Genomic DNA, 27,512 nt, shown 5'->3' with positions numbered 1-27,512 from the left:
ACTCTCATGAGATGCTCTACTCAACTCTCTACTTTTTCAGTGACTGAAAAAAAATCTTCCATCACTCAGATGCCTTCTACTGCTTCAATCCTGTTCACATTCACTAACCACAAGTATACCCCAGGGCTCCATCTTGGGCCTTCTTCTTTTCCCGCTCTATATTCACTTGGTCTCGTCAGTTCCCATGGATTCTTTTATCTCCGTTGATGATTCTCAAATCTACTTACTTATCCCTATCCTCTCTTCTGACTTCTGGACTCACGTTTCCAACTGCCTGTTGGACGTGTAGAACTGCAAGGCCTATAGTCATATTACTCAGCATGTTTAAAAATGGAACACATTGTTCTTCCCTTAAGCCTTCCTCTCTTCCTAACCTCCCTTGTGCTGTGGAGTATACCTCCATCCTCCCTATCACTCAGGCTCACAATTTAAGTATTCTTCTTCTTGTTTTTTTGCAGGGGGGAGGGCAGGGCAGTTGGGGTTAAGTGACTTGCGCAAGGTCACACAGCTAGTAAGTGTGTCAGGTGTCTGAGGCTGGATTTTAACTCAGGTCCTCCTGACTCCAGGGCCTGTGCTCTACTCACTGTGCCACCTAGCTGCCCTTTAAGTGTTATTCTTGACTCCAAAATCTCTCAACTCCCCATATCCAGTCTTTTGCCAAGTCTTGTTGACTCCATCTTCAGAACATTTCTTGTATTTCCTCTCCTTTGATACTGTAACCACCCTCTTGCAGGTTCTTGTCACCTCACATCTGAACTATTACAGTAGCCTACTGATTGGTGTCCCTTCCTCAAGTTTCTTTCTCTCCACTCCAGTCTGTCCTTCATTAAACTGTCAAATAGATCTTCCTAAAGCATGGGACTGACCATTTCACTCATTTAGCTCCAGTAGTACTTTATTACTTCCAGGATCAAAGTTAAAATCATCTGTAGGCATTTAAAGGTCTTTATAACCTGGTCACTTTATACTTTTCTTGTCTCCTTATACCCTTACTCCCCGAACCATGTGTTCTACAAATCCAGTGACATTGGCACCCTTAGCCCAAGACACTCAGTTTCCTGATTTTGGACATTTTTCCTGGCGGGCCTCCCCCCGCCCCCCGCCAAGTTTGGAATGCTTTCCATCATCTCCATTCCCTTGGCTTTCTTCAGGTCTCAGCAAAAATCCTGCCTTGTGTAACAAGACTTTCTTGAACCCTCTTAGTGAAAATGCCTTTCCTCTGTTGATTAGCTCCAATTTATCCTTTTTGTACACTGTTGTTTGCATGTTGTCTTCTCCCATTAGACTGAGTTCCTTGAAAGCACAGAATATTTTTTGCATATCTTTCTATTCCCAACGTTTAGTAAGTAAGGGCACTTAATAAATATTTGTTGACTTGACCTGGAAGATGGTGAAGCAGATGGTTAACAGTGCCTAAAATATAATAAATGCCAGATAATACCAAACATGGCTTCATAAAGTCAAATTAATGTGGTCTTTTGTATACCAAAACTGGTTGATATTGTTGATAGAATTTGATACATGATTTTTTAGTAGTATTTTTGTGTGTGAAACACCAAGCTCCATGTGTCACAAAATGTATTAAAAGTCCTCACTAAGTCTTAAAGCATGAAGTAAATATGCTTACTGTTTCTTGATTGAATAATTTTATTAATACGGCAAATAAGACTTAAATGGACTTAGAACAAAATTATCCTAAGAGTTCCTGATGAGAAATAAGAAAATTAAAGTAACATTTTGATTGTAATAAGAAACTTCTGTATTTGGTAATGAGGGTAAGAAAATACAGTTTACTACATATTTCTTTAAACCACATACACATATTGTTACTGGTTCACAATCAGGGAAATGTTACCATGTATCAGTTACATAAAATTGACTCTTGATATTCCAGTAAATAACTTAGCACTTAAAATCAATGAAGCTGATAGGAAAATGTATTTATTAATGTTTTAATATTTCACAGCAAAACTTACAGTTTCCAAGACAGTTTTAGAACACCAATGATTAAACTAATTTTTCCTTCACTATTTCATGAATTAGCAGTATACTTGATTAAAAACTGATTCGATATTGGAAGTAAGCTTCTGTTTTTTCGTTGAAGTTTTTCCATGCGTATTTCATTAGGAATATTTACTATATGTTCAGGATAAATATAGACTAAAAATCTGAGATACTTGTTCTGTTTTGTTGTTTAGTAATTAATTGTTCCCACTTGAGTATAGCAGGATATCTATGAAATAGTATAGGCAGCTGGTGGCACTGTGGATAGATCCCTGGTCCTGGAGTCAAGAAGATCCAAGTTCAAATCCAGATACTTACTAGCTGTATGACCCTATGAAACTTACTTAATCTGTTTGGTTCAGTTTCCTCAAAAATGGAGATAATAATAGTAGTCAAAGATGACAGGGTGGATGGTTACACTCAACTACCTCCTACTATTATTATGAGGAATCAGTGAGATAATATTTGTAAAAAGTCCTTAGTACAGTGCCTGGCACATAGTAGGTGCTATAGAAATGCTTATTCCCTTCCAACTTCCCCTTGCTGATATCAGTTTTTTATTGTCGTTTTTGTTTTTTTAGTCAATTAGGCTCTCTTGGTTTTTTTTCATTTGTTTTGACCCTCTCTCTTTCCCTCTCATTCTGTCTTAACTCCTTCATGCTGTTCCCCCTCTCCATTTTTCTTATGATTTTTTAAAAATTTATTTGTACTTAAGTTGAATTTCTACTAAGGAGCATTATTTGCTTTTCTAATGCTATTAACCTTTTCTCATTTCATTATTCTTCTTTAGGATGGGCAAGGATACTTAGAAGAACTAGTAAAAGATATTGTTCAATGGCTTAGTTCCTCATCTGGAATGAAACCTGAACGAAGCCTTCAGAACAATGGTCTACTGAGTACCCTTAGTCAACACTACTTTTTATTTATTGGAACACTTTCCTGTCATCCTCATGGAGTTAAAATGCTAGAAAAATGCAGTGTATTTCAGTGGTGAGTATCCTGCAGTTTATTCTTCATATATCATCAAACTTATTTTTTTATTCCAGGTTTTAAAAAAAAAACCTTTTGCTTTTCTATTTGGTTAAAATGTGCTTCTGCTCACTTAAGTGTTTTGAAAATACAAGACCCAGGGGCAGCTAGGTGGCGCAGTGAGTAGAGCACCGGCCCTGGAGTCAGGAGTACCTGAGTTCAAATGCGGCCTCAGACACTTGACACATTTACTAGCTGTGTGAACTTGGGCAAGTCACTTAACCCCAATTGCCCTGCCTTCCCCCCTGCAAAAAAAAAACCAAACAAAAAAAAGAAAATACAAGACCTACACATACTCAAAAATTGACCATGTACTAGGGCATAAAAACTTCACAATCCAGTGCAGCAAGTTAGAAATAGTCGATGCATCCTTTTCAGATCATGATGTAATAAAAATCATTTGTAATAAAGGACCATGGAAAACTAAACTAAAAATTAATTGGAAACCAAATAATCTAATCCTAAAGAATGAATGGGTCAAAGAACAAATCATAGCAATAATTAACTTCATTCAAGATAATGACATAATGAGACAACATACCAAAACTTATGGGATGCAGCAAAAGCAGTTCTTAGGGGAAGTTTTATATCTCTAAATGCTTATGTGAATAAAATAGAGAAAAAGGAGATCAGTGAGTTGGGCATGCAACTGTGAAAAAGCTAGAAAAAGAACAACTTGAAAATTCCCAATTAAATACAAATGAGGAATACTGAAAATCAAAGGAGAGATTAATAAAATTGAAATCAAGAAAAGTATTGAACTAATAAATAAAACTAAGAGCTGGTTTTATGAAAAAAACAATAAAATTGATAAACCTTTGGTCAATTTGATTAAAAAAAAAGAAAGAAGACCAAATTACCAGTATCAAAAATGAAAAGGGTGAATTCATCTCCAATGAAGAGGAAGAAATTAAAACAATAATTACGAATTATTTTGCCCAGTTGTATGCCCATAAATTTGACCACTTTAGGGAAATGGATAGATATGTACAAAAATATAAATTGCCCAAGATAACAGAAGAGGAAGCAAAATACCTAAATAACCCCATCTCAGAAAAAGAAATTGAGCAAGCCATCAGTGAACTCCCTAGGAAAAAATCTCCAGGGCCAGATAGTTTTACGTGTGAAGTCTATCAAACATTTAAAGGACAATTCTTATACTTTATAGACTATTTGGGAAAAGAGGCGAAGAAGTCCTACCAAATTCTTTTTATGATACAAATGTGGTACTAATACCTAAACCAGGAAGGGTCCAAACAGAGAAAGAAAATTATAGACCAATTTCCCTGATGAATATTGATGAAAAAATTTTAAATAAAATATTAGCAAAAAGATTGTAGCGACTTATTCCAGGAATGCAAGGCTGTTTCAATATTAGGAAAACTATCAGCATAATTGATCATATTAACAATAAAACTAATAGAAACTGTATGATTATCTCCATAGATGCAGAAAAAGCTTTTGATAAAATACAACCCGCATTCTTATTAAAAACACTAGAAAGGAAAGAACTGTGGAATCTGAATGCAGATTGAGGCAAACTATTTGCTCTTTTTTTTTCCTCTTTTTATTTTTGGTTTTGTTTCTTCTCTCTCATGATTCACTCTATTGGTCATAAATCTTCTTTGCAACTTGACTATCGTGTAAATAAGTTTAATGTGAAGGTTTATGTGGAATCTATATTGGACTGCTTGCCATCTTGGGGGGCAGGGGGGATGGGGGGAAGGAAAGAAAATGTGAAACTCAAAAACATGTAAAACTAAGTGTTGTAAACTAGAAATAAAAAATCTAATTTAAACACTAGAAAGCATAGGAATAAACAAAGTCTTCCTTAAAATTACAAATAGCATCTGCATAAAACCATTAGCATGCATTATATGTAATGGAGATAAGCTAGATGCATTCCCAACAAAATCGAGGCTGAAACAAGGATGTCCTGCCTTCTGTATGGTCAGCAATATGCAGTGGGCTGAGGCAATCTGGTCTCTGTCCACAAGCGCTTTACAGTTTAGCTGATAGTAGATTGGGTGTAAATAATGAAAGCCTCCAGAAGGCATCAGTATTCTGTGTTTGTTTTTTTGGTGAACTTAAAGAACATGAAAAATATTTGGTAGATTTTGCCTTTACCGCAATGAGAATTCACATTTATTATCAGTACCAGGACCATTGTAATTCTGTGAATTCAGTGATTTTTCCATTAGCTTATTTTCAGTATTCAAATGATCAAGTGACTTTTGGCGAGTTGAAAGCCAGAAAATAAATAAAGAAGTGTGGGAAAAAAAAGTAAAAAAAAAAACAAAGAAGCAAGGATGTCCATTATAACCCCTTTTATTCAATTTGGTACTAGAAATGTTAGCTTTAGCAATAAGAGAAGTAAAAGAAATTGAAGGAATTAGAATGGGCAAAGAAGAAACTTTAAGTTATAACACTTTGCAGATGATAGGATGATTGAGAATCCTAGCGAATCAAGTAAACTACTTGAAATAATAAAAAACTGTAGCAAAGTTGCAGAACATAAAATGAACCCACATAAACCCTCGGCATTCCTATATATTATTAACAAAGCCCAACAGCAAGGGAAAGAAAGAGAAATTCTATTTAAAGTTACTGTAGACACTATAAAATATTTGGGAGTCTACCTGCCAAGACAAAGCCAGGGCCTATATGAACACAATTACAAAACACGTTTCACACAAATGAAGTCAGATCTAAATAAATGGAAAAACATCAGTTGCTCCTGGCTAGGCTGAGCTAATATAATAAAAATGACAGTTTTACCTAAGTTAATTTACTTATTCAGTGCCATACCAAACTACCAAAAAATTATTTTACAGAGCTGGATAAAATAATAACAAAATTCACCTGTAAGAACAAAAGGTCCAGAATATCAAGGGAATTAATGAAAAAAAATGCTAGGGAAGGTAGCCTAGCCATACCAGATGTTAAACTGTACTATAAAGAAAAACTGCTGGGAAAATTAGAAAATGGCATGGCAGAAACTGGGCATAAACCAATATCTTACACCATATACCAAACTAAAGTCAAAATATGTTCATGATTTAGGAATAAAGGCTGATACTATAAGCAGTTTGGAAGAGCAAGGAATAGTTTACCTGTCAGATTTATGAGAAGGGGAAGGATTCATGACCTAACAAGAGATAGAGAGTGTTACAAAATGCAAAATGGATAATTTTGACTGTATTAAATTGAAAAGTTTTTGTATAAACAAAGCCAATGCAACAAAGATTAGGAGGGAAGCGGAAAATTGGGAGAAAATCTTTACAACCAGTGTCTCTGATAAAGGCCTCATTTCTAAAATATCCAGGGGATTGAACCAAATTTATAGGAGTACAAGTCATTCCCCAGTTGAGAAATGGTCAAAGGATATGAACAGGCAGTTTTCAGAGGAAGAAATTAAAGATATCTATAGTCATATAAAAAAATGCTCTAAATCACTATTGATTAGAGAAATGCAAATCAAAACAACACATAGGTACCACATCTCTCCTGTCAGATTGGCCAGAATGACAAAACAGGAAAATGATAAATGCTGGAGAGGATGTGGGAAAATTGGAACATTGTTACATTGTTGATGGAGTTGTGAACTGATCTAGCCATTCTGGGGAGCAAGTTGGAACTATGCCCAAAGGGCAATAAAAATGTGCATACCCTTTGACCCAGCAATACTGCTTCTAGGGCTATATTCCAAAGAGATCATACAAGGGAGACATGGACCCGTATGTACAAAAATAATGATAGCAGCTCTTTTTGGTGTGGCAAAGAATTGGAAATCAAAGGGATGCCCATCAATTGTGGAAGGCTAAACAAATTGTGGTATATGAATGTAATGGATTACTATTGTGCAATACAAAATGAGGAAGGGACGGACTTCATTATAACCTGGAAAGACTTACATGAACTGATGCCGAGTGAGGAGAGCAGAACCAGGAGATCATTATACATGATTACAGATACAGTATCTGTAAGGACTAACTTTGATAGAATTGACTCCTCATCAGTACAAGGTTCAAAGACAGCTCCAAAAGACTCATGATGGAAAAAGAGAGAGAATTATGGAGTCTGAATGCAGATTGAGGCAAACTATTTGATTTCTTTTTTTTTTTCCTTTCTTTTTTGGTTTCGTTTCTTCTTTCTCATGATTCATTCCATCGGTTACAATTCTTCTTTACAACTGGACTATTATGTAAATAAGTTCAATGTGAAGGTATATGTAGAAGTGGGGGGGAGGAAAGGGAGGGAGAGAAAATTTGGAACCCAACAACTTGTGGAACTGAATGTTTTAAACTAAAAATAAAAAATAAATTTGTAAAATTAAAAAAAGAAAAAAAATACAAGACCTAAATAGAAATAACTCTTGTTTGATACTTCAGCTCCTGTTTGCTGTGCATTGCTCTGTTTCACATACAAAATAGATTCTAATATCTTTATTTTTTTTTCTCTTTCTCATTAGTCTTCTTAATCTTTGTTCCTTGAAGAACCAAGATCACTTATTGAAACTAACAGTTTCAAGTTTGGACTATAGCAGAGATGGATTAGCCAGAGTTATACTTTCCAAAATCCTAACAGCAGCTACTGATGTGAGTATAACATAGACAAGACAAATGCATTTTATGAACAGCCATAAAAACAAAACAAATTTAAAATCAATTGGAAATACTTAGAAGTACTGATTAATGGTTGTGAACACCTTAATAACTTCTCCATTCCTTCTTCCTACTTCTAAAGTGCCTGAAGTAGTATCTGTCATGTAGTCTCTAACATGTGGTGCTTCGTGCCCTAACTTTGCAATGGCTGCTATGTCTATAATGAACTCATTACCGTCTTGTACCTCTTAAAATTTCTAATTTCTAAATTCCTTTAGAGCTCAGCTCAGATGCTTCCTTCTACAGGAAGGTACTTCTGAGTACATGGACTTCTTTTTTTGACTTTGTATCCCCAGCATCCAGCACACTGTACTTGGTAGATAGTAAACTCTTAATATTTGTTAATTGTGATGATGTAGTAATAAGACCAATATATCCAAAGGGAAGTGTTAATTTGCTTCATTCAACACATAGTATAGAGGATAAAATATCTTCTTAGCAGAAATTATAATCATCCTTGAAGCTTTTTTGAGTCAAGTAAAATATTTCAGTGTAACACAGTGATAAAGTAATAAGGTATTTCTCCTTAAGAGGATGTGAAAAGTCTCATTCTTGATTTAAAGGAAAAAAGACACATGTTTAATAAGTTTATCTTTTTTTTTCCTTTTGCAGGGCTGCAGGTTGTACGCAACAAAACATTTAAGAGTATTATTAAGGGCCAATGTAGAGTTCTTCAGTAACTGGGGCATTGAATTGCTAGTGACCCAACTGCATGATAAAAATAAAACTATTTCCTCTGAAGCTCTTGATATCTTAGATGAAGCATGTGAAGACAAGGTGACTATTTCCTTTTGGTTATGAAATACTTAAGTGTGGATAAGAACAACTCTTGGATTTTAAAATAATGATATTATTTTATAACTAAATTTACTTTTCAGCTTGAGTGAATGATTGATTAAGCTAGTTCCTGATAATCAGTTATTTTGTCCAATTGATAATTTGTCTGTTTCTTTTTAGGCTAATCTTCATGCTCTCATCCAGATGAAACCAGCTTTATCTCATCTTGGAGACAAAGGTCTGCTTCTCCTTCTTAGGTAAATATTAAGCCAGGGTTTTCTTTTCTTTGGGGGTGTGGGGGGTTGTTGCGTTTGTTTGTTTTTTTAACTTATATCACCTATATTGACCCTTATAGCGCATGAATAATAAGACTGAATCTAAATAGGAAAATTCTGGAGAATAACAAAGTATGACAGTTTCTTTAGCAAGTAGTCCTCTATATTTTGCAAAGAAGACGTTTCAAGATTTTAGATACTATTCAGTGTTAAAAATATTTCATCTTCATGTACTCCTTTTCTTTCTTATTTTTTATTTTCACCTTTTTCTTTCTTAGCATGTACTCATATATAATCAGAGAGGGACTCAGTGGATTGTACTGAATAAAATACTAGGTAGGAAATCTGATTTTATGACCAATAGCTGTATGACTTTAGATAAATCATTTAGCCCATTTAAACCTCAGTTTCCTCATCTGGAAAAAGACATGGTTGGGTCAGTTAATTTCCAAGGTCAACTGTAGCTCTTAAATGCTATGACTATGATCTCACTTATCTGTTTGCAAAGAATTTTCAAAGTATCCTAGGATTAAAGGTATTTCACAAATGGAAGAATACTCAGTTTTTTAGTTTTGCAGGATATGTCACTTAAATATAGCCCTTTGTAAATTCTTGGTATTGAATCTTTAACTTCTTCTATTACCTTTATAGATTTTTGTCCATTCCGAAGGGGTTTTCCTATCTTAATGAGAGGGGTTACGTAACAAAGCAAATGGAAAAATGGCAAAAGGTAACATTTAATTGAATCAGGAGATAGAAGTTTTAAAATTTTTGGGGTGGGGAAGGTAGAATTGTAAGTTAGATATAGTTAGAAGGTTTTAAACAATATTTGTTTATCATGTATTCCTATAATTAACATTGGGTTTCATGCCACAACAAATTAGATACTTTATACGTATCTGTTAAACTGATATTAAACTTCCATAATTCCAGGTTTCTGAGTTAGCTACAAAAATACATGTTCTTACAGAGATGATTTTTCTTGTTTTTTTTAATAGTCAACAGGAGCTCAAATATCCCTCATAAAAACTTGCTCATGTTCCTAATGACCTTAAAGTCTTTATACTCTAAAACTTTTTTTTTAATGGTTTGTCTTTCCCTTTGTGCTCTATAGCTGAACAGCAGTCATTTTATGCCAAAATACATAAGCTAAGGAGGTGCGAAACCCCATGAAGCAAATATAGCAATGTTGACAAAATTCACTTTAGGCTAATAATTTACTTAAGTCTCTATGGTAAAAAAGTGTCTACTTAGGCATGAAAAGTAGGCACAAGTTCTTTGTGCAGCAGGTTGAAGAAGCTAAAAAAATTTGGACATCTTCTAGGGTCAATTTCTCTATTTTTGCCATCTTTTGCTTTAAGCTATCTTTAAGAATGTAACAAATGAGCAACACATGGAAACATATAGAGACTTAAAAATAACAAACAAAAAGAAAATTTGCATATTTGTGTGAATTCTTCAAGTGTTTTAAATACTTTCCTTACTATAGTCTTTTCTATTGGCAATAAATAGTACTAATACTGTGTTATCTTTTAGGAATACAATTCAAAATACGTTGAATTAATTGAGGAACAACTTAACGAAGCACTTACAACTTATCGTAAACCCGTAGATGGTGATAACTATGTTCGTCGGAGTAACCAAAGGTATCATCATCCTTACAGAAATAACTCATGCATCAATAACTAAATTTAATTTATAATGAGCTAATTTCTTTTCTGGTTTTATTTCTATTTCATCTTGTTAATTGTTATTAAATGTAAAACTCATTAGGCAAATATGTCATTTTCTATGACTAATAATGTCAATAATGTTTTTAATTAGAGCCTACTTAGAATGGATCAAATAGGTTTTATCAAATATTTTTGTTACACTAGATTACAGCGACCACATGTCTACCTGCCCATACACCTTTATGGACAACTGGTACACCACAAAACAGGATGTCATTTGTTGGAGGTACAGGTACAATTCTAATTATATAGTAGATTGCTTGTAGAGCATGGCTAATTTTAAAAATGTGAATTTGTAAAGATAGGTTCTTTGGAAAAGAACATAAAATAGCAGTAAATTCAGTGGTATAGTTAGGACAGTGTTCCATAGTTGATCAAGAACATTGACACTATAAATTTGAACACATTTCTACATTTGACTATTTGTGGTAGTCTTGTCTCAGTCTCAATATAGATATAGCTATGGATACAGATAAAACTTATTTCCAAATTCTCATTGGAATATAGAGAATACCTGAATAAGAAAACTCCTTCTACCAATACAGGGCATCTTCTCTACATCATATAGTCTTGGAGAGTTTCCTGGGAGCGCTTAGTAGTTAAGTGACTTGCCCAGGAGCACATGGCCATATAATGTCTGAGAGTGGGACAGATCTTCCAGGCTCGAAGGTCTGCTCCTGTCCGTTATCCCACTCACACATATTATGCCCCCCCAACACTGCTGTGGGTGTGTATGCATGAATATGTGTTCGTGTGTGTATAGGTGTATTATGTATATACATATAGTATAATGCAATTGTCAGTATTCTTTAAAAGGCAGATATATTGCCTAAATTTAAGAATAAAAGGAAATGTAAATGTATATTGTGCATAAATTCACCAGACATGCATATGTTTGTGTATACACATATCTGTGTGAGGTATATGGGGTTAGGCACATGTGAGTGATTTTTGTGCATTTTTATCACAATTGCATTACCAGTGTATCTGCATGTGACTTCTTGCATGGCCAGGCCAACCTCTGGGTGATTGTTTGTGCTTTATATTTATAGATCAATAGTAAAATATGTGAGAGAATCCATGTATAAGGAGGCTCTTTTGAAAGACTAGGCCATAAAGAGATGGCAGAAGAAAATGGAGGAGAATGGGATGAAAATAAGAGGAATTTGTGAGGTAGTTGTGAAAAAGGCCACTAGACATGAAAAAGAATTCCTGAGAAACCAGCTGCTTACCCTGCTATTTGAAATTTGAAAAACTCATTTTTTGTTACTGTCATTTATGTAATCTAGCATAAAATATATGAAAATATTTTAAAATTGGGAGTTAATAGCAATAAATGAAATCTAGTATATTGTTGTTAAGTGTTTCTCCTTACTTTCCTATCTAGAGTGTTGTTCCAGATCTCAGTTATACTATTCGCTCACCAATGTTGGATAAGTGGGAAGGAGTAAAGCAGCTAAAAGCAGCCCTTTGGGCCTTGGTTAGTACTCAATTAGTATGTGGTAAATATGTGATAGCTTTGCCATTTCTTAGATTCTGTACTTTTTTCCTTTAACAGTGTTTTGTCTTACAAAGATGGCATTGGAATTTCTATTACTGGTCTTAATATTCCAAGACGAAAACTGTCTCCACTAATTTAAATGTTATATTCATTCTGAAAAGCAGATCCTTTCACAGTAATCTTTTTTGAAGATTTTAGTTTTGCCTGGGAAAAACTTTTTGTTTGCTTTAATTGCGCTGTCATCAGGAGTTTGTTGCATTTTGTCTTATAAAAAAGGATTTATTTTATGTCTGCATTTTCCCAAGTTTCTTGAAAAGCATCTGTATTTTGTAACCCTGTCTAATAGCAAAGGAATTTTTTTTTTTAATTCCAGGGTAATATCGGATCATCAAACTGGGGTCTTAACTTGCTTCAAGAGGAGAATGTGATTCCAGATATAATGGCATTAGCACAGCATTGTGAGGTTCTCTCCATTAGAGGGTGTGTATTTTTTTTTTGCAGCAATTCATAATGTGTTTCTTTAGCATAGAGTACATTGATCATTAGACAATAAACCTCATATATCTGATCCATAATTTTGTGTTATGACTAAAATGTTGACTATGAAGGAACTCTCAGTCTTAATAGGTTTTTGTGATGATAAGACCACAGTTTAGATTATGAATTTCCTTAGAAAACATCTAGTCCAACTCCCTTGATTACAGATGAGGAAACTGAGACCCAGAGAAGGGGAAAGTCCAGAAATGGAATGGTTTGCTCCAGGTCCTACATGGAATAGACTTGTCAGGGACCAATACTTCTGTCTCTTAATTCCTAGTAATTACTATAAATCTCAGCAAATTGACGTCAGATGATTAAAGAAATTTGCTGAAGAGAAATCACAAATTTGATTCTACACTGGTCTCTTCCCAGTCCAATTCATTCTTCACACAACTACAAAAAAAATAATCTTTCCAATGTACATGTTTGACTATATTTCTATTGAGGGCTTCTAGTCCTAGTCACCTTGGTTTACAACCTAGTAGTTATCCTGTTCTCTATTCCTCATGTCAAATCATTTGCTATGTCTTGTCAATTCTGTTTCTACCAGTTCTGTTTAATTAGTCCCATCCTCTCCATTCCCACAACCACTCATATTTTAGACTCTCATTATTTTTCACCTACATTATTTCAGTAGCTTTCTTATAAGTCTCTCTGTCTCAAATCTCTCTTTCTCATTTTTATTGTTTATTACTTACCTTTACATGCTCTGTGGTTCAGCCATGTTGTCATCCTCTTTTCCTCATATAATATTCCATCTTTAGTCTCCATGCTTTTGTATAAGTTTTACTCGTGCCCAGAATATACATTTTTCTTACTTAGATCCCCTTAGAACACCTCTTCTTCAAGGCCCATCCTGATTCCCCCAGTTACCATTATCCCCCTTTCCCCGCACTTTAAATTCAGTGTGTGTGTGTGTGTGTGTGTGAGAGAGAGAGAGAGAGAGAGAGAGAGAGAGAGAGATAATAATACACGTATATAATTTACAAATATCCATATATTATGGGTACATGTACAACCTTTTTTAAAAAACTAATACTGGGGGCAGCTAGGTGGTACAGTGAATAGAGCACTGGCCCTGGAGTCAGGAGTACCTGAGTTCAAATCCATCCTCAATCAAGTGACACATGTACTAGCTGTGTGACCTTGGGCTTGGGCAAGTCATTTAACCCCAATTGTCCTGCCCCCCCAAAAAAAAGAAAAGAAAAGAAAAAAAAACTGATACTAGTACATGACCAAAAATGTTTGCAGACTACCACTCCAAACTTTACATTCCATCTCCTGTATTTGCTCACTTGCCTCCATGTCTTGAATGTACTCTATCTACGTCTCTGCCTTTGAAGTTTTTTCTCTTCTTTTAAGGCTCAGCTCAAGTGCCACTTCTTTCTAGAAGCCCTTCCTGATATCTTCCCTCCCTTCCCAAAGATACAGATAAAAATGTTCCCTGCTTACTCAGACTTTCCTAGAGCTCTGTCTGATGCTCTGCTCTCGTCATACTCTACCTTGTACCGTACTTTATCTCTATATATATCATGATAGGTATAGATATCTTAAGCTTCTTAGACTGTCATTTGTTGTTGTTGTCACATCCCCAATATATAGTAGTGCCTTCCATACATTGGGCACTTAATGTCCGTTGAATTAAACTGACCCAGACCAGTTACACTCCCCCCAAAATCTGTTTTGTGGCACCCATTGTATCCCTAGTCCTAACCCAGTAATAGTAGTGACCAGATGACAAGTTTGAGTAGCTCGTTGCAAACTTTTATTGCTATTTAAATAATTAAATGCAAGTCCTACTCATTGAGCATTATTTACATCATCTTTCCAAAGAATAGCTTATTACATTGTAAATAACTAGCTTCAAATACAGACTTTAGTAACTCTGAGTTATTTGTATGTTTTAAGAGAACAAGAGTTGTACAGAATTTTAAAAATTTGTTGTAAATGCATCTATACTTAACTTTTCTAAGAAATGTTTTAAATTTTACAATTGTGATCCTAGAGTCATTTAAACTGCATATATGTGAGTATGTTTTAAATAAATATTTTTGTGTTTTTATGCCAGAAATGAAATCTGTCTTAATTATTTAGGAGATACTGATTTTTTTTTTGTCCCTTATTTTTCATCCCAATTATTTTCAGTAGCTATGTTTTTATATTTTATAAAATACGTCTACTTTATTGATTTAAGTTGTTTTGGTATAAATTTTCTTTTATGAAATTACATTTGCAGTGTATTTGTGGTAGAAGAATTATGTGACCTTAGATAATAGGCTGGTGGAATTCTGATACCGGTTATATGCCCATTTGAGTCCTTGTTATCTCATGAATGATGTGATTAAGCATGTTAAGGGTATTGGAGTGGTGGTTGTTGATTCTTCTAGGAGGGATGATGGGGCCTAGCTTGTTGGGAGGAAAACAGAAGAGAAGAGTAATTAAGCAAGAGATTCAAAATGTAAAGAGATATTTCTCTTGAATTCTTTTAGTTCCTGGACCAATTCTTATCCAGGGTTCAAGATGAAAGTAGCTTTAGATGATACCAACCATTTGCACTAGTTATTTAATTTTTGAGTAGTTTGATTTCTTATACCATTTGCATACATTGTTTACTTTCCCCTTGGTCATCTTCAACTGTTGTTCAAATCTCTAAAAGGAAAGTAGTTTTCAGTATCTGATCTAGGAAACCTTTAGGGTGACAGCAAAAGCAAGTATGTGTGCACACAAACACACACACATGTACCCCGGAATGCAGTGGTTCATGGAGCCATTTCCCTCTCCCTCTTGTGATCATATAAGCAGAGATAGAAGACAAAATATGGAATCAATCCTCACACCTAGTAAAGGTATCAAAGGTTTCAAGGAGCTCTGAAATATAACTGGATTCCATGAGTTTCTTCACAGGACTTTTATGTCCGATGGCTTTTTAAGGAGATATAAACAAATAGTAATCATTTGTAGGAAATTACTTTTTCATTTAAATTATTGGTTCTAAAAAACTTCCATGTTTTTGCATCACAATCTATACAGAACCTGTGTCTATGTGCTTGGTCTGATAGCCAAAACTAAACAAGGATGTGATATCCTAAAATATCACAATTGGGATGCTGTGAGACACAGTCGAAAACAACCATGGCCAGTGGTTCCAGATGACATGGAGCAACTCTGCAATGAACTTTCTTCTATCCCAAGCACTCTAAGTCTAAACTCTGAGTCCACCAGCTCTAGACATAATAGTGAGAGTGAATCTGCACCATCAAGTAAGCATTGTTACAATTCAGTTAAACAATGTTAAAATTAATGTTTGCACGCAGAATTTCAAACTATATTAGCTTGTTCTTAATCATGAAAGCATTTTTGTTTTCTTTTAAGGCAATTGGGGTAATCTTTCTAAGACATATAATCTATTGTTTAGCAGGAACACCCTATTGAAGATTCACATCCCCTTAATGCAGAAAAGGGGTTTTTAACATGCAGCTCATAAACTTTGAAAAACATTTTAATAACTACATTTCATTATAATTGTTTTTTTTGTAATCCTATGTATTCTATTTTATCTGTTAAAAAAGTATTTTAAGGAAGTGTCTGTAGGCTTACCCAGAAAGCCTTAGGAATTCATGATAGAAAAAGAACCTCTGCTCTGTATCGTATAGACACTCTAAGAAGGTATTCTCTTGATACTCAAATATACTTATTACTTCTTTCTACATGGAAGTTCCTTCAGAATTTTGTAATATCGCTTCTCAGTTCAGTGAAGCACATACCCCATTTTTCTTTCCCTTCCTCTTAAAATCACAATCCGCTTTGCTTTTAACCTGTGCTTCATTCAGAGTTGAGGACTTAGGCATAGAGAATGACAACAAATGGAGTTAGTTAAGCACTAGGAAAGTGTTCAGGGAATTCATTCCATAGATATTTATCCATAGTCCATGTGAAAATCTACCTACGTGTTCCAAACTGTTATAGCTTCAAGGAGAAAAACTACTTAATTATTAGGGGGTAAGGCTCTTTAAGGACTCTGCCTGTATACTATGGAAATTCAGCATCAATTATTGGTTTCACTGCCCTCTCACATTTTTCCTTTATTTGGTTGCCATTGCTACTGCTTTGGGCTTTAATGGGTGAAGCATTATAGGATGTAATGTGGAGCTACCTTGAATCCCTTTCTCGCTTCTGTTTTTATCACATTGTTTTGTTATTTTTCCCACCTATTCGTTGCTTCCTACAGTTGTTCGTAGAACAATCAGACAATATGCATTGTGGCAGTTGCTGTAGCTCTGAGGAGTAGAGAGTAGTTAAAAAGAAATAAAGCTCACCCCTTTTCCCTCACAAGATTCCAAAAATTACTACAGTTTAGCCACAAATTCCTGAGTGGCACTAGTGTTAAATTTACAACATACTCATAAATCCACCAAAGGGTCACACACAGCATAGGTCCTTCAATAATCAGTCTTCTGGTTGTGATCTGTGTGCTCTCCAGGCACAGGATCAGGAAAATCTGGTTCCAGTCCCAGCTCTTGTATATGGTGTGTTTTGTATTGTGTTTATCCGCCCCTACCCTGCTGTCATCTTATCTCATTGAGATGTTACTGATATATAGAAGCATCATTAACTGTTGTGAATTCTACATGAGGCATACCAGTCTTGACATCCCTACACACACACGCGCATGTTCTCTCCCTCTCTCTCTCTCTCTCTCTCTCTCTCTCTCTCTCTCTCTCTCTCTCTCTAAAACAGTCTCACCCATCAGTGGTATAGTCATTCTAGGTATCATGGAAGGAGTTCTGGATTTGGAGGCAAGAGATAGCTGGTTCAAGTTCCTTCTGGCACTTAGTGATTTTGTTACGATGCTCAGTTTATTTAACCTCTTTGACCTTCATTTTACTCATCCGTGAAAACAGGAATGATAATTATTGTAATATCTACCTCTTAACTCACTGAAAAGAGATAGTGCATATAAAGTCCTTTATGAACCTCAGGGTACTATATAAATGTCTTCGAATATTCATATAAATATCTACTATCTCTCAGACTTAATCTCAAGGATAGCTTTCTAAAGAGTTTCAGTATATTAAATATAAAGTATCCTGTTTTAAGGTCAAATGATCACTAAAATTTACAGAGTGAATATGTTTTAATTTTTAGATGCATTTAATAATATGCAACTTTTCATTTTAGGTATGTTTATTATGGAGGATGACCGATTTGGCAGCAGCTCTACTAGTACATTTTTCCTTGATATCAATGAGGATGCAGAGCAAACATTTTATGATCGGACTGGACCCATAAAGGATAAAAATCCATTCCCCTTTTTTGCCTCTAGTAGACTTGTGAAGAATCGCATCTTAAATTCCCTTACTCTGCCTAATAAAAAACATCGTAGTAGCAGTGATCCAAAAGGGGGCAAGCTGACATCTGACAATAAATCTGGCATTAGGCGAAACCGAACAGTTACAGAGCCATCCAGTATTGACTTTAATCATAGTGACGATTTCTCGTCCATTTCCAAAGTTCAAAAAACATTAAGATTAGAAACTTCCTTTGTTGGAACCAAGCAAATTGAAGATGCTGGTAGCACACCTAGTATTGGGGAAAGTGATCTAAAATTTACAAAGAGTCTTGGTACAGAGAATCACAGGGAAAACACAAGCAGAGAAAGATTAGTTGTTGACAGCTCTACAAGTTCACATATGAAGATACGTAGCCAAAGTTTCAATACAGATACTACAACAAGTGGTATAAGCTCAATGAGCTCAAGTCCTTCAAGAGAGACAGTAGGTGTGGACACTACAACAATGGACACAGACTGTGGAAGTTTGAGTACAGTGGTAAGTACTAAAACTGTTAAAACAAGCCACTGTTCAACACCACAGTCCAACCATCTGCCTCTTTCAAAATCAAACTCTGTGTCCCTGGTGCCACCTGGTTCTTCTCATACACTTCCTCGTAGAGCACAGTCCCTTAAAGCCCCTTCTGTTGCTACAATTAAAAGTCTAGCAGATTATAACTTTAGCTATACAAGTTCTAGAGATGCCTTCGGTTATGCTACATTGAAAAGATTGCAGCAACAAAGAATGCATCCATCTTTATCTCATTCTGAAGCTTTGGCATCTCCAGCAAAAGACGTGCTTTTTACTGACACCATTACCATGAAGACTGGTAGTCTTGATTCAAGGTTAACACCAAGCAGGTAAGAAAACATTTTTAAGTTAACAATTATAGTTCAGGTTGAAATATTTAAACTATATTTGGATATTTTGGAAATGTTTTACATCTATTTAGGCCTCATAAATGACAGCTATTATTATTTACTGTGGTAGGTTATAAGCTCCTGATTGTCTGATATGATTTGAAATTGATTCTTGCAGCTGCAAGGGGGGGAGAGAAACTCCTTGTAGGCCCTGAAAATAAACATACATGCTTTGCTAGGACACACAAGTCACAAGCTTTTTTTTTATTTATTTCTCGCTTCTGCAAGGATCGATTTTAAAAAGAAGCATGTCGGGGGAATCAGGAGCTTAAGACCTACAATAACAAACAACCTTTTCAGGTAGGTCAATTTTAAGGCCCAAAAAGTTGACCTCTTTTTTTTTTTTAAACAATTTCAGTAAAAACTTCAGTGGTAATTTCCATTTGTTTTAAGCAGCTATAGCTATCTAGTTGAAACAATGAAAACTGAAGAAATTGACCCCTCTCTTTGTATTATTTTCTTCTTAAGAATAAATTTAGGGTATTTATGATATTTAGCAATTACATCAAGTTAGTTGAAATGAACTGAAATGTCCTGATTAGAATTTAATTTTATAAATATATATGCATATATATACATTTGCTCAGAATTTCAGATTCCTTATCTTTCTTCAGAGTGATACCTTAGGTGTCACTTTTTCCTTGGAACCTTTCCTGATTCCCCCCTGCTGTTAGTTTCTTTGCCTCCTTAAATATTTTTAGAGCATTTTTATCTGAACTCACTTTTGTTCCCTTTATTCCCTCCCTTGTATTATATATAACTATTTATATAACATTCCTACCAGTGGGCTGTTAGGTTCTTGAAGGGAGAGACTTTTATTTTTGCCTTTTTATCCCTGGAAGCTAGCACTGTGACTTGCACGTAATAAATGCTTAGTAAATGTTGCTTTGAATTTAACATGATATCTTTGGCTGTGGCTATGATTTCTACATGTTTTTTGCTTGGTGAACCAAATAAAATGTATCTGATTCTGATAGTCACATTACTAATTATTTTTTGTAATTTCCTTCCTCTAATAACTAGCAGTTCACTTTCAATAAGGCCTTATCACAAAGTGGAAAGACTACTTGACCAAGCTAGAAGAACTTTTTGTTTCTTGGTTCAATTAACTATATGATTGTGGAAAGTTATTATTTAGTCTCTGCTTATTCATCTATAAAATAGGGCTAATAATATCTATTCTGTAGGTGAAAATATTTTGTAAACTACAAGGTACTGTTCAAATATGAGTTGTTGTGGTATGTCTGGTATTCGTGTAGTAGTGCCTCAGTCTTCTAGAACCTAACTGGCAGTCTCATTTATTTAGAACTTATCTTAGTACTGGGAGTTAAGTGAAAAAGGTCTCTGAGTAGCCAAAATAGATGTCAAACAAATCCATTCATTAAATAATTTTGCATAAATAAGAGTTTCACTTTAGGTCTTTCTCTTGTCATATATATGGCCTTGGGATTCTGGGCATTTTCCATTGTTACAATAAAATTAGAAGTAAGTAGTGGCTGGGTATGGTGGTTGCACCCCTCTAATTGGATACTAAGTCTCGTAGATTGCCGTAGTAGGGCTAAAAGTGATTAGGTGTTTGCACCAAGCCCTGCACCAGTGGGGTAAACCCAGGGCAGGGTGCCACCAGGCAGCCTGAGAAGGGGCAAACCAAACTAGGTTGGAAATGGAGTAGATCAAAGCTCCCATAATTGATTCTAGTAATGTTTAACAAGTATATTAAATATAAAACATAAGCCTTACAGTCTAGTCAAGGGAAGAAATGTGTACACAAATAACTATCTTAGAAATTTTGATATGATTACATACGAGAATAGGATAGTATGAGAAACTTTAGAGGGAGTTATCGCCTTTAGTTGGAGGAACTCAGTGAGGTCTTCATGAGGGAAAAATGGTACCTGAACTCATTCTTGAAATGAGCATCTTATCTTATAAGCATATAGAGGCCAGCATAAGTAAATGTGGATCACTCAAAGTACAATAGATAGGGAAGGTGTGCATGTTATCAAAATCTCAGTTTGAGGTATTTCAAAGGCCATTTAGTTCAACTTATACCTAAACAAGAGTCCCCTTTACCCCATAGGAAACATATAGTCCAACCTTGCTTGAAGATCTTGAAATGAGCAGAAACTCAGTACCTTCTAAGACAGGTCATTCATTCTGCTTCTGAATATTTAATTTTTAGAAAGTTTTCCTTACAGCAAACCTAAATTTACCTCTTTATAACTTCTCCCTTCCTAGTTTTGTCCTTTGGACCCAGGTACCAAAACAAACAAAAACCTAATCCTTCTTCCATATTCCATAATTTTTCAGGTTTTTTTAGATACTTGAAAACCATCAAATTCTCTCCATCTTCATCCACATGGACCCCTTTTTTCCCACCCCACCCCCACCCCCAATTCCCTCTTCTAGGTCAAAGATTCTTTTTTTTCTTTATAACTGAGCCTCATGGAATGGCCATTTACCATCCTGGTTACTCTTCTTTATGTATTTTGCAGCTTTTCAATGTTTTTCCTAAAACCAGTGAAGCTCAGTACTTCATGTGTGATCTGACCAGGGCAGAGTATAGTAGAATTTTCACTCCTTAGTCCTAGACATTATGCCTCTCAGTGTGGTTTATCTTTTTTCTTTTTCTTTCTTTCTTTTTTTTTGCTGTCATGTCACATATTTGGCTCACATTGTACTTTGGAAGTTTAATCTTTTGAACCTAAATGTGAGACTTCTGTTATCCTTATTAAATTTCATCTCACTAGGTGCAGCCCCGTGTTCTAACCTATCAAAATATTTGAGTATTGAAATTCTGACATGAATTGTGCCTCTGTTTTGCATCACCTGTAAATTTGATAAGCATGCCAACTATGCCTTTATCTAAATCATTGATAAAAATGTTACACAGTATAACGGGGCACTGCAGATCACAAGAAGGAAAGCTTTGAGGTTCCTGTTGAGCCCCTATTGACTGCTTTTTGCATCTAAGCCATTCAGTTCTTAGTCTCCCTAATTGTATTATTATCCTGGATCGTATTTTCCTATCTTTTCTACAAAAATAGCATGCAATACTTTATCAGATGCTTTATAAAAACAAAAGTATTATACCTACTGCATTTCCAGGCAGTTTAATAAGCCCCTCAAAAAAAGAAAATTTATAAGAGAAGTCTGCCAAGACTTATTTTTGATGAAGCTTTGCCAACTCTTAGTTATCTTCCCACCCTTTTCTAACTGATTACTAACCTATTATATTTAGGGGGAATAAATGAAATCTTAGCTTCACAATGAAGCTCCTCCTGCCTACTTTTCAAGCATTATTTTATATCTATTCCTCATGTATTCTACATTCCAGCCAAACTAATCTTCTAGTTCTTCTTGAACTCAACCACCAATGTAAATTCTTGTAAGCCAAGGCACCCCATGCCTTGAATGTACTTTTGTCCTCCTCTTTGCTTTTCAGTTTTCTTATCTTCTTTGGAAGCTCACCTCAGATGCAAGTTCCTCTGTGTAGCAGTCCCAGATTCATCCAGCTCATAGTATATATGAGTACCTTGTTTGTACTATTCATTGCCTTTGTTACTTTTTTACTAAGGCATGGAGGGGTTTTAGTCAGTACTGATATATAAAATCATGGATAATAAAATAATAAATGATAAAATCATGGCTGCCTGCAGTAGTGAAATAAATAAAATTGTTTGATATCTTACTCTAGTGCTTGATTGTGGCATGAAATGAAAATGATACTATTCTTGAAGACTATACCAGTAGATCATAAACTTAGGTCTCACCAAGTTTGAGTGTTGTCCTAGTTCATTAGCCTACAGAATATTAGCCTAGCAGAATATTGACCACCAGATGATATAATTTTCTGGTTATTCCAACTCATTTTCAGACGTTGCCAGGTGCCATAAGTGGAGGGAGTATCTAGGTAGTTGAAATCATTAATCTTTTTAAGTATTAGAGTAAGAAGTAAACTAGAGGTTAGAGTGAAGGAAGAGAAAGCACCTTCCCTTTCTTGGAGGCAGAAGACCTAGGTTTAAGGCCTAGTTCTACTCTTTAGTAAGTGGTAGATTTTGCACAAATCATATTACCTCTCTCAGCCTGTTTCACCATTAGTAAAATTAGGATAATACCCATTTCTCAGAGTTATTATGAAAATCAAATGATCTGTTCTTTGAACACTGTAAAATTCTGTATTAAATATGAGCTACAATGATGTTGCGAAATAAGCTTAGTATTAGGGTTTTTAGCCCTTTAGTAAGGCACAAAAAATGTAAGCATTGCTTTAATTTTGCTTTCTGTCCATTGGTTGGTTGCAGCCAAGACTATTTATTGGGTATGTGGTCAAGAAGATTGTTGTTTGGATATAGGTTGAATTAGATGGATGACCTCTGAGGTTGGAGGTCCCTTCTATCTTTTGAGGTTCTGGACCCCTTCACGTAAGACTTGTCTTTGCAGATATCATTTGTCCCCATTAGAGTGTAAGCACCTGTAAGAACTGTTTATGAAGTTTGACCATTTATTCCTAGCACCTGTTACAGATGCTTTTCATATAGTAGTTCTTAATGTATGTTTATTGAATTGGATTTTTAATTGAATATAATGTTTACTAGTAGATTAGATCTTACAAAGATGAATAATTTTGGTTAGCTTCTGCTGCCCTAGAAATTTTGTGACATAATAGTTAACATTAAAAGATTTTGATGCAGCTAGATGACGCAGTGGATAGAGCACTGGGCCTACTCAGAACGCTTACTAGCTGTATGACCCTGGGCAAATCACTCAGCCTCTGTTTGCTTCAGTTACCTTATCTGTAAAATGAGAATAATAATACCATCTACTTCCCAGGGTTGTTGTGAGAATAGAATGAGGCAATATTTGTAAAACTTTGCAAACCTTTAAGTGGTATAACAATACTAGCTATTATCGAGTAATGATTTTTATCGTTCACTGGTAGAGGTGTCCTTAGGTCTACAACCCTAAGCAGCCTCTTAAGTTGCTTTGTTTTATGTGCTAGTGATGTGTGACCCCAGACCACAATCCTGACTTTTGAGATGTTTCAAGAATTAGAGAGAGAGGTAGTATTTGGCAGCTGGAGATTATCTAGTTTTCTGCACTTGTAAAAACTTTATTGCCAGGAAGTGTGGCCACCTGCCTTTTGATATTCACTTAAGGCTATTTTAGGTAGCTTATTGGGATATTTAATACATATTAATAACACTGTAAATAAGCTTACCATAAAGTAAATGTTTAGGAATATTTAGTGTTGCTTAACTACCTCAAGTATTTTGATAGATTTTTTTGATTTCCTGGTACATCTTTTGTTAAAAGTGGGCAAAAGTATACATTTCTTTGTGTAAATAAGATTACATTAGACTAATTCAGTGGTTTTTTTATTCTTCATGGTATTTTAGGTTCATGAAAGCTTTAAGTTATGCTTCATTAGATAAAGAAGATCTATTAAGTCCTATTAATCAAAATACACTGCAACGCTCCTCCTCAGTTAGGTCCATGGTATCCAATGCTACATATGGTAGCTCAGATGATTACATTGGACTTGCTCTTCCTGTGGACATCAATGAAATATTCCAGGTACATTCATAAATATATTTTTTTCTTAAGAATTAGAACTGTAATGAATATTGATTTCTGCAAATGTGATTTTAAGCTACATCATGAAAGGAATTTTCAGATAGAAGTTGTCCTACTATATAATAATTTATTTTCACTGGGCCTCTCTAGGATATCATTCTTCCCTCTCCTCTCACACTTTATCCCCTACCATATTCCTTTTCTTCAATAGCATGTCCCCTCCAGTCTCTACTTTTTGTATTCCTGTTGCTTTTTAGTCTGATAGAGGTTTTTTACTATGTTGTGTTTTTGGTAGCATCTGTTCTGTTAAGACATCCAGAAGTTCCCGATGCCTCTTTGGGTAACGCTGGGTTAAGGAATTCATACAAGCTCCGTGAAGCATTATCTTACCTGAGCATCCCCATCGTAGAGCAGGCATAATTTTTTTTCTAGTAGTCAGACTTTTGTTGTTGCGCCTCTCAGCTTTCTGAATAGAGGAAGCAGAATGGCACCCTGGGAAGAGCATGGCATCTGGAGGTGAGAGGACTAGGGTTTGCATTTTGGATCTGTGCTTTACTGCCTTGTGCACTCAGTCAAGTCCTTTAACCGCTTTGGAGATCAGGTTCCATATGTAAACAGTGAGGAAATTGGACTTGATGTTCTCTGAAATACTTTACAACTTTTAACACTATAATCTTACTCATTAGATCTTTTCCAGCCTGGAATAGTCTGCTTTGGGATTTAAAGAGCTATCATAGAGGTTTGATGGCCAGTTTTCATGTATACTGTAGAGGGAAATTTTGTCAAGGTACTAGTTGGACTAGGTGACCCTAGAGGTCCCTTTCAACTTCAGTATGCTACGATTATGAATAATTTAATATTCTTTTTAATTTTTACTTTGTAGATTTTGTACTGCTGGCAACTTTTTAAAAATGTCATTTGTTTTGAGAAATGTTATTTATTTTCTTTCTGGAGACAGTTCCCATGATCTTATTTCAAAATTTTAGGTAAAGGATATTCCTTATTTTCAGAAGAAAACTATACCTCCATGTGATGATCGTGTTGTGAGAGTACTACCTGATTCAGGAGGTAATAAGTATTATTTATTCTATTCATAACTTTTGGTTAAATAGCATGTTATAATTTACAGTTACATGTTTTAAGAAATACATTCTGTACTAGTCTTTGTTGAACAGATGAGGCTTTAAAAATTCTAGGAATTTCCCTTTTTATGTCACCTTAATTTTAAATTGCAATAGTTACTCAGAGTTTTGCAAGCAAATGTTCTACCTGTTGAAACAAACAAGTCAGTTTCATTCATAAGGAAGTAATTTAAACAGCAAATACCCCTAAATTGGAAAAGCTTAAATGTCTAACTATTCTAGTGCTTGCATTGATCTATATAGTCATGATTTTTTTAAAAATTGTGAAACCTTTTCTGTAAAAAGGTACTACTCTTCCTTAAACAGTTTTGTTCTTACGGATAACAACAATTATAGCTATCTCTGTGTTATCACTTTGCATTTTTCTTTTTTTTATTTGTACCCAAAATTCAAGCCACAAAAAATAAATGCTAAGGTTAGATTTAAATGATAGCTTTTTATGTTTTTAGAGCAAAATATTAACATTTTATCTCTCATTCCTCATGACCCTCCTTCCTCCATTAAAATTATATTCATAATTGCACAGAGATAGGTTCTTTTTTTTTGTTTATTCTTTCCTCTTTCTCATATTAAAAAAAAATTGATCTATCCTAAGATACTTGGAAAGAAGATTTTGATTGTACCAGATATTTTTTAGTTCTCATATCATTTTCTCATTGTGTTTTATTTTTGCCTCTGAGTAGGTCTTCCATCTGGTACTGGAGATCTTGTAAAAAGTCCATTTCAAATGCTCCGACAACAGATTAGTCTCACAGAAATAATGAATACAAGCCATTCAGATGCTTCTCAATTTTTAGAAAATACAGAAGATACGGGGCTACAGGAGCACACAGACGATAATTGTCTTTATTGTGTCTGTATCCAGATTCTGGGTTACCAGCACAATAACCAAGGGGACTCAACCTATACTCACACAGGTTAGTATTTCTGTTCATAGGGAACCTTTGGAAATAGAATCTTTTTCTCTAAGACATGAAGTAGGTTCAAGTTTTTAAATGACTTTTTTCCTCTCATTATAAAACAAATGACATTACTTTTAAATGAGTGTATGCTGTAGATCTTAAACTACCTCAAAATATTGCTGTAAACTCACAGACTTCTGATAGCCTTGTCAGCCACCACAAAACTAAGGAAGAGAGGGAAGAAGCATTTCACAAAGTATCTCAAGGTAGCCTAATAAAAAGTCACTAAGATCTTTATTATAAACATGGAAAATGGGAACTCTGTTTTCCAAAGACCTTAACATCCTGTATGACCATAGGTTTGGTACTTGAAGGGTCTTAGAAGCCGTATAGAGGTATTCACCGCAAGAAAGGCAAAACTTAAAATTAAAGTGTTCATTCCTATCATATGAAAAACTATACATGATGTAATCATAGAGCATCTTACTAAAGATTAATTAAGCCATTAATGAAATGGCTTAATTTTCAAAAATTGGATTTAGTTACAATTTTTTAGGAGCAAATCTATTGTATAAAGTGAAATGCCTTTGTAGTTGTTATATATCTGATGTTACCACATCTTTGGTAATGAAACTTGGGCCTAAAGAGCTTAAGAGACTTGCTCTTGGCCGTTCCTCATTCGGCTTCTTCCTTGCTTAAATCATCCAGGGAAAGTTACATGACTTTAGAGTGCCTAGTTAGTTCTTTTTGGATCAGACCCTTTTCTTTTTTTCTTTTTTTTTTTTAATTTAATATGTTTAGTTTCCAGCATTGATTTTCACAAGAGTTTAAATTACAAATATTCTCCCCATTTCTACCCTCCCCCCAACTCCAAGATGGCATATATTCTGGTTTCCCTGTTCCCCAGTCAGCCCTCCCTTCTGTCACCCCACTCCCCTCCCATCCCCTTTTCCCTTCCTTTCTTGTAGGGCAAGATAAATTTCTATGCCCCATTGCCTGTGCATCTTATTTTCTAGTTGCATGCAAAACAGCTTTTTTTAATGTCTGTTTTTAAAATTTTGAGTTCTAAATTCCCTCCCCTCTTCCCTTCCCACCCATCCTCCCTAAGAAGTCAAGCA

General features: G+C 35.0%; 1 protein-coding gene across 1 annotated transcript in view; it reads left to right on the top strand.

Annotated features, from left to right (window-relative positions):
* Nucleotides 1-27,512, top strand: part of RICTOR (RPTOR independent companion of MTOR complex 2) — a 136,982-nt gene that overhangs the window by 98,104 nt on the left and 11,366 nt on the right. Inside the window, exons 21-35 of the mRNA XM_036759003.1 lie at nucleotides 2,795-2,994; nucleotides 7,505-7,631; nucleotides 8,310-8,474; nucleotides 8,655-8,731; nucleotides 9,401-9,479; nucleotides 10,286-10,395; nucleotides 10,627-10,714; nucleotides 11,870-11,962; nucleotides 12,357-12,463; nucleotides 15,554-15,783; nucleotides 17,702-18,713; nucleotides 19,002-19,073; nucleotides 24,173-24,350; nucleotides 25,337-25,418; nucleotides 26,176-26,409. Coding sequence (XP_036614898.1) covers nucleotides 2,795-2,994; nucleotides 7,505-7,631; nucleotides 8,310-8,474; nucleotides 8,655-8,731; nucleotides 9,401-9,479; nucleotides 10,286-10,395; nucleotides 10,627-10,714; nucleotides 11,870-11,962; nucleotides 12,357-12,463; nucleotides 15,554-15,783; nucleotides 17,702-18,713; nucleotides 19,002-19,073; nucleotides 24,173-24,350; nucleotides 25,337-25,418; nucleotides 26,176-26,409 — 2,854 coding nt within the window. The remainder of the gene's footprint in view (nucleotides 1-2,794; nucleotides 2,995-7,504; nucleotides 7,632-8,309; nucleotides 8,475-8,654; nucleotides 8,732-9,400; nucleotides 9,480-10,285; nucleotides 10,396-10,626; nucleotides 10,715-11,869; nucleotides 11,963-12,356; nucleotides 12,464-15,553; nucleotides 15,784-17,701; nucleotides 18,714-19,001; nucleotides 19,074-24,172; nucleotides 24,351-25,336; nucleotides 25,419-26,175; nucleotides 26,410-27,512) is intronic.

Source organism: Trichosurus vulpecula, chromosome 1 (genome assembly GCF_011100635.1).
Source record: "Trichosurus vulpecula isolate mTriVul1 chromosome 1, mTriVul1.pri, whole genome shotgun sequence".
NCBI lineage: Eukaryota > Metazoa > Chordata > Mammalia > Diprotodontia > Phalangeridae > Trichosurus > Trichosurus vulpecula.
Note: the sequence above shows the minus strand (reverse complement) of the source record. Positions and strands in the feature narration are given on the sequence as shown.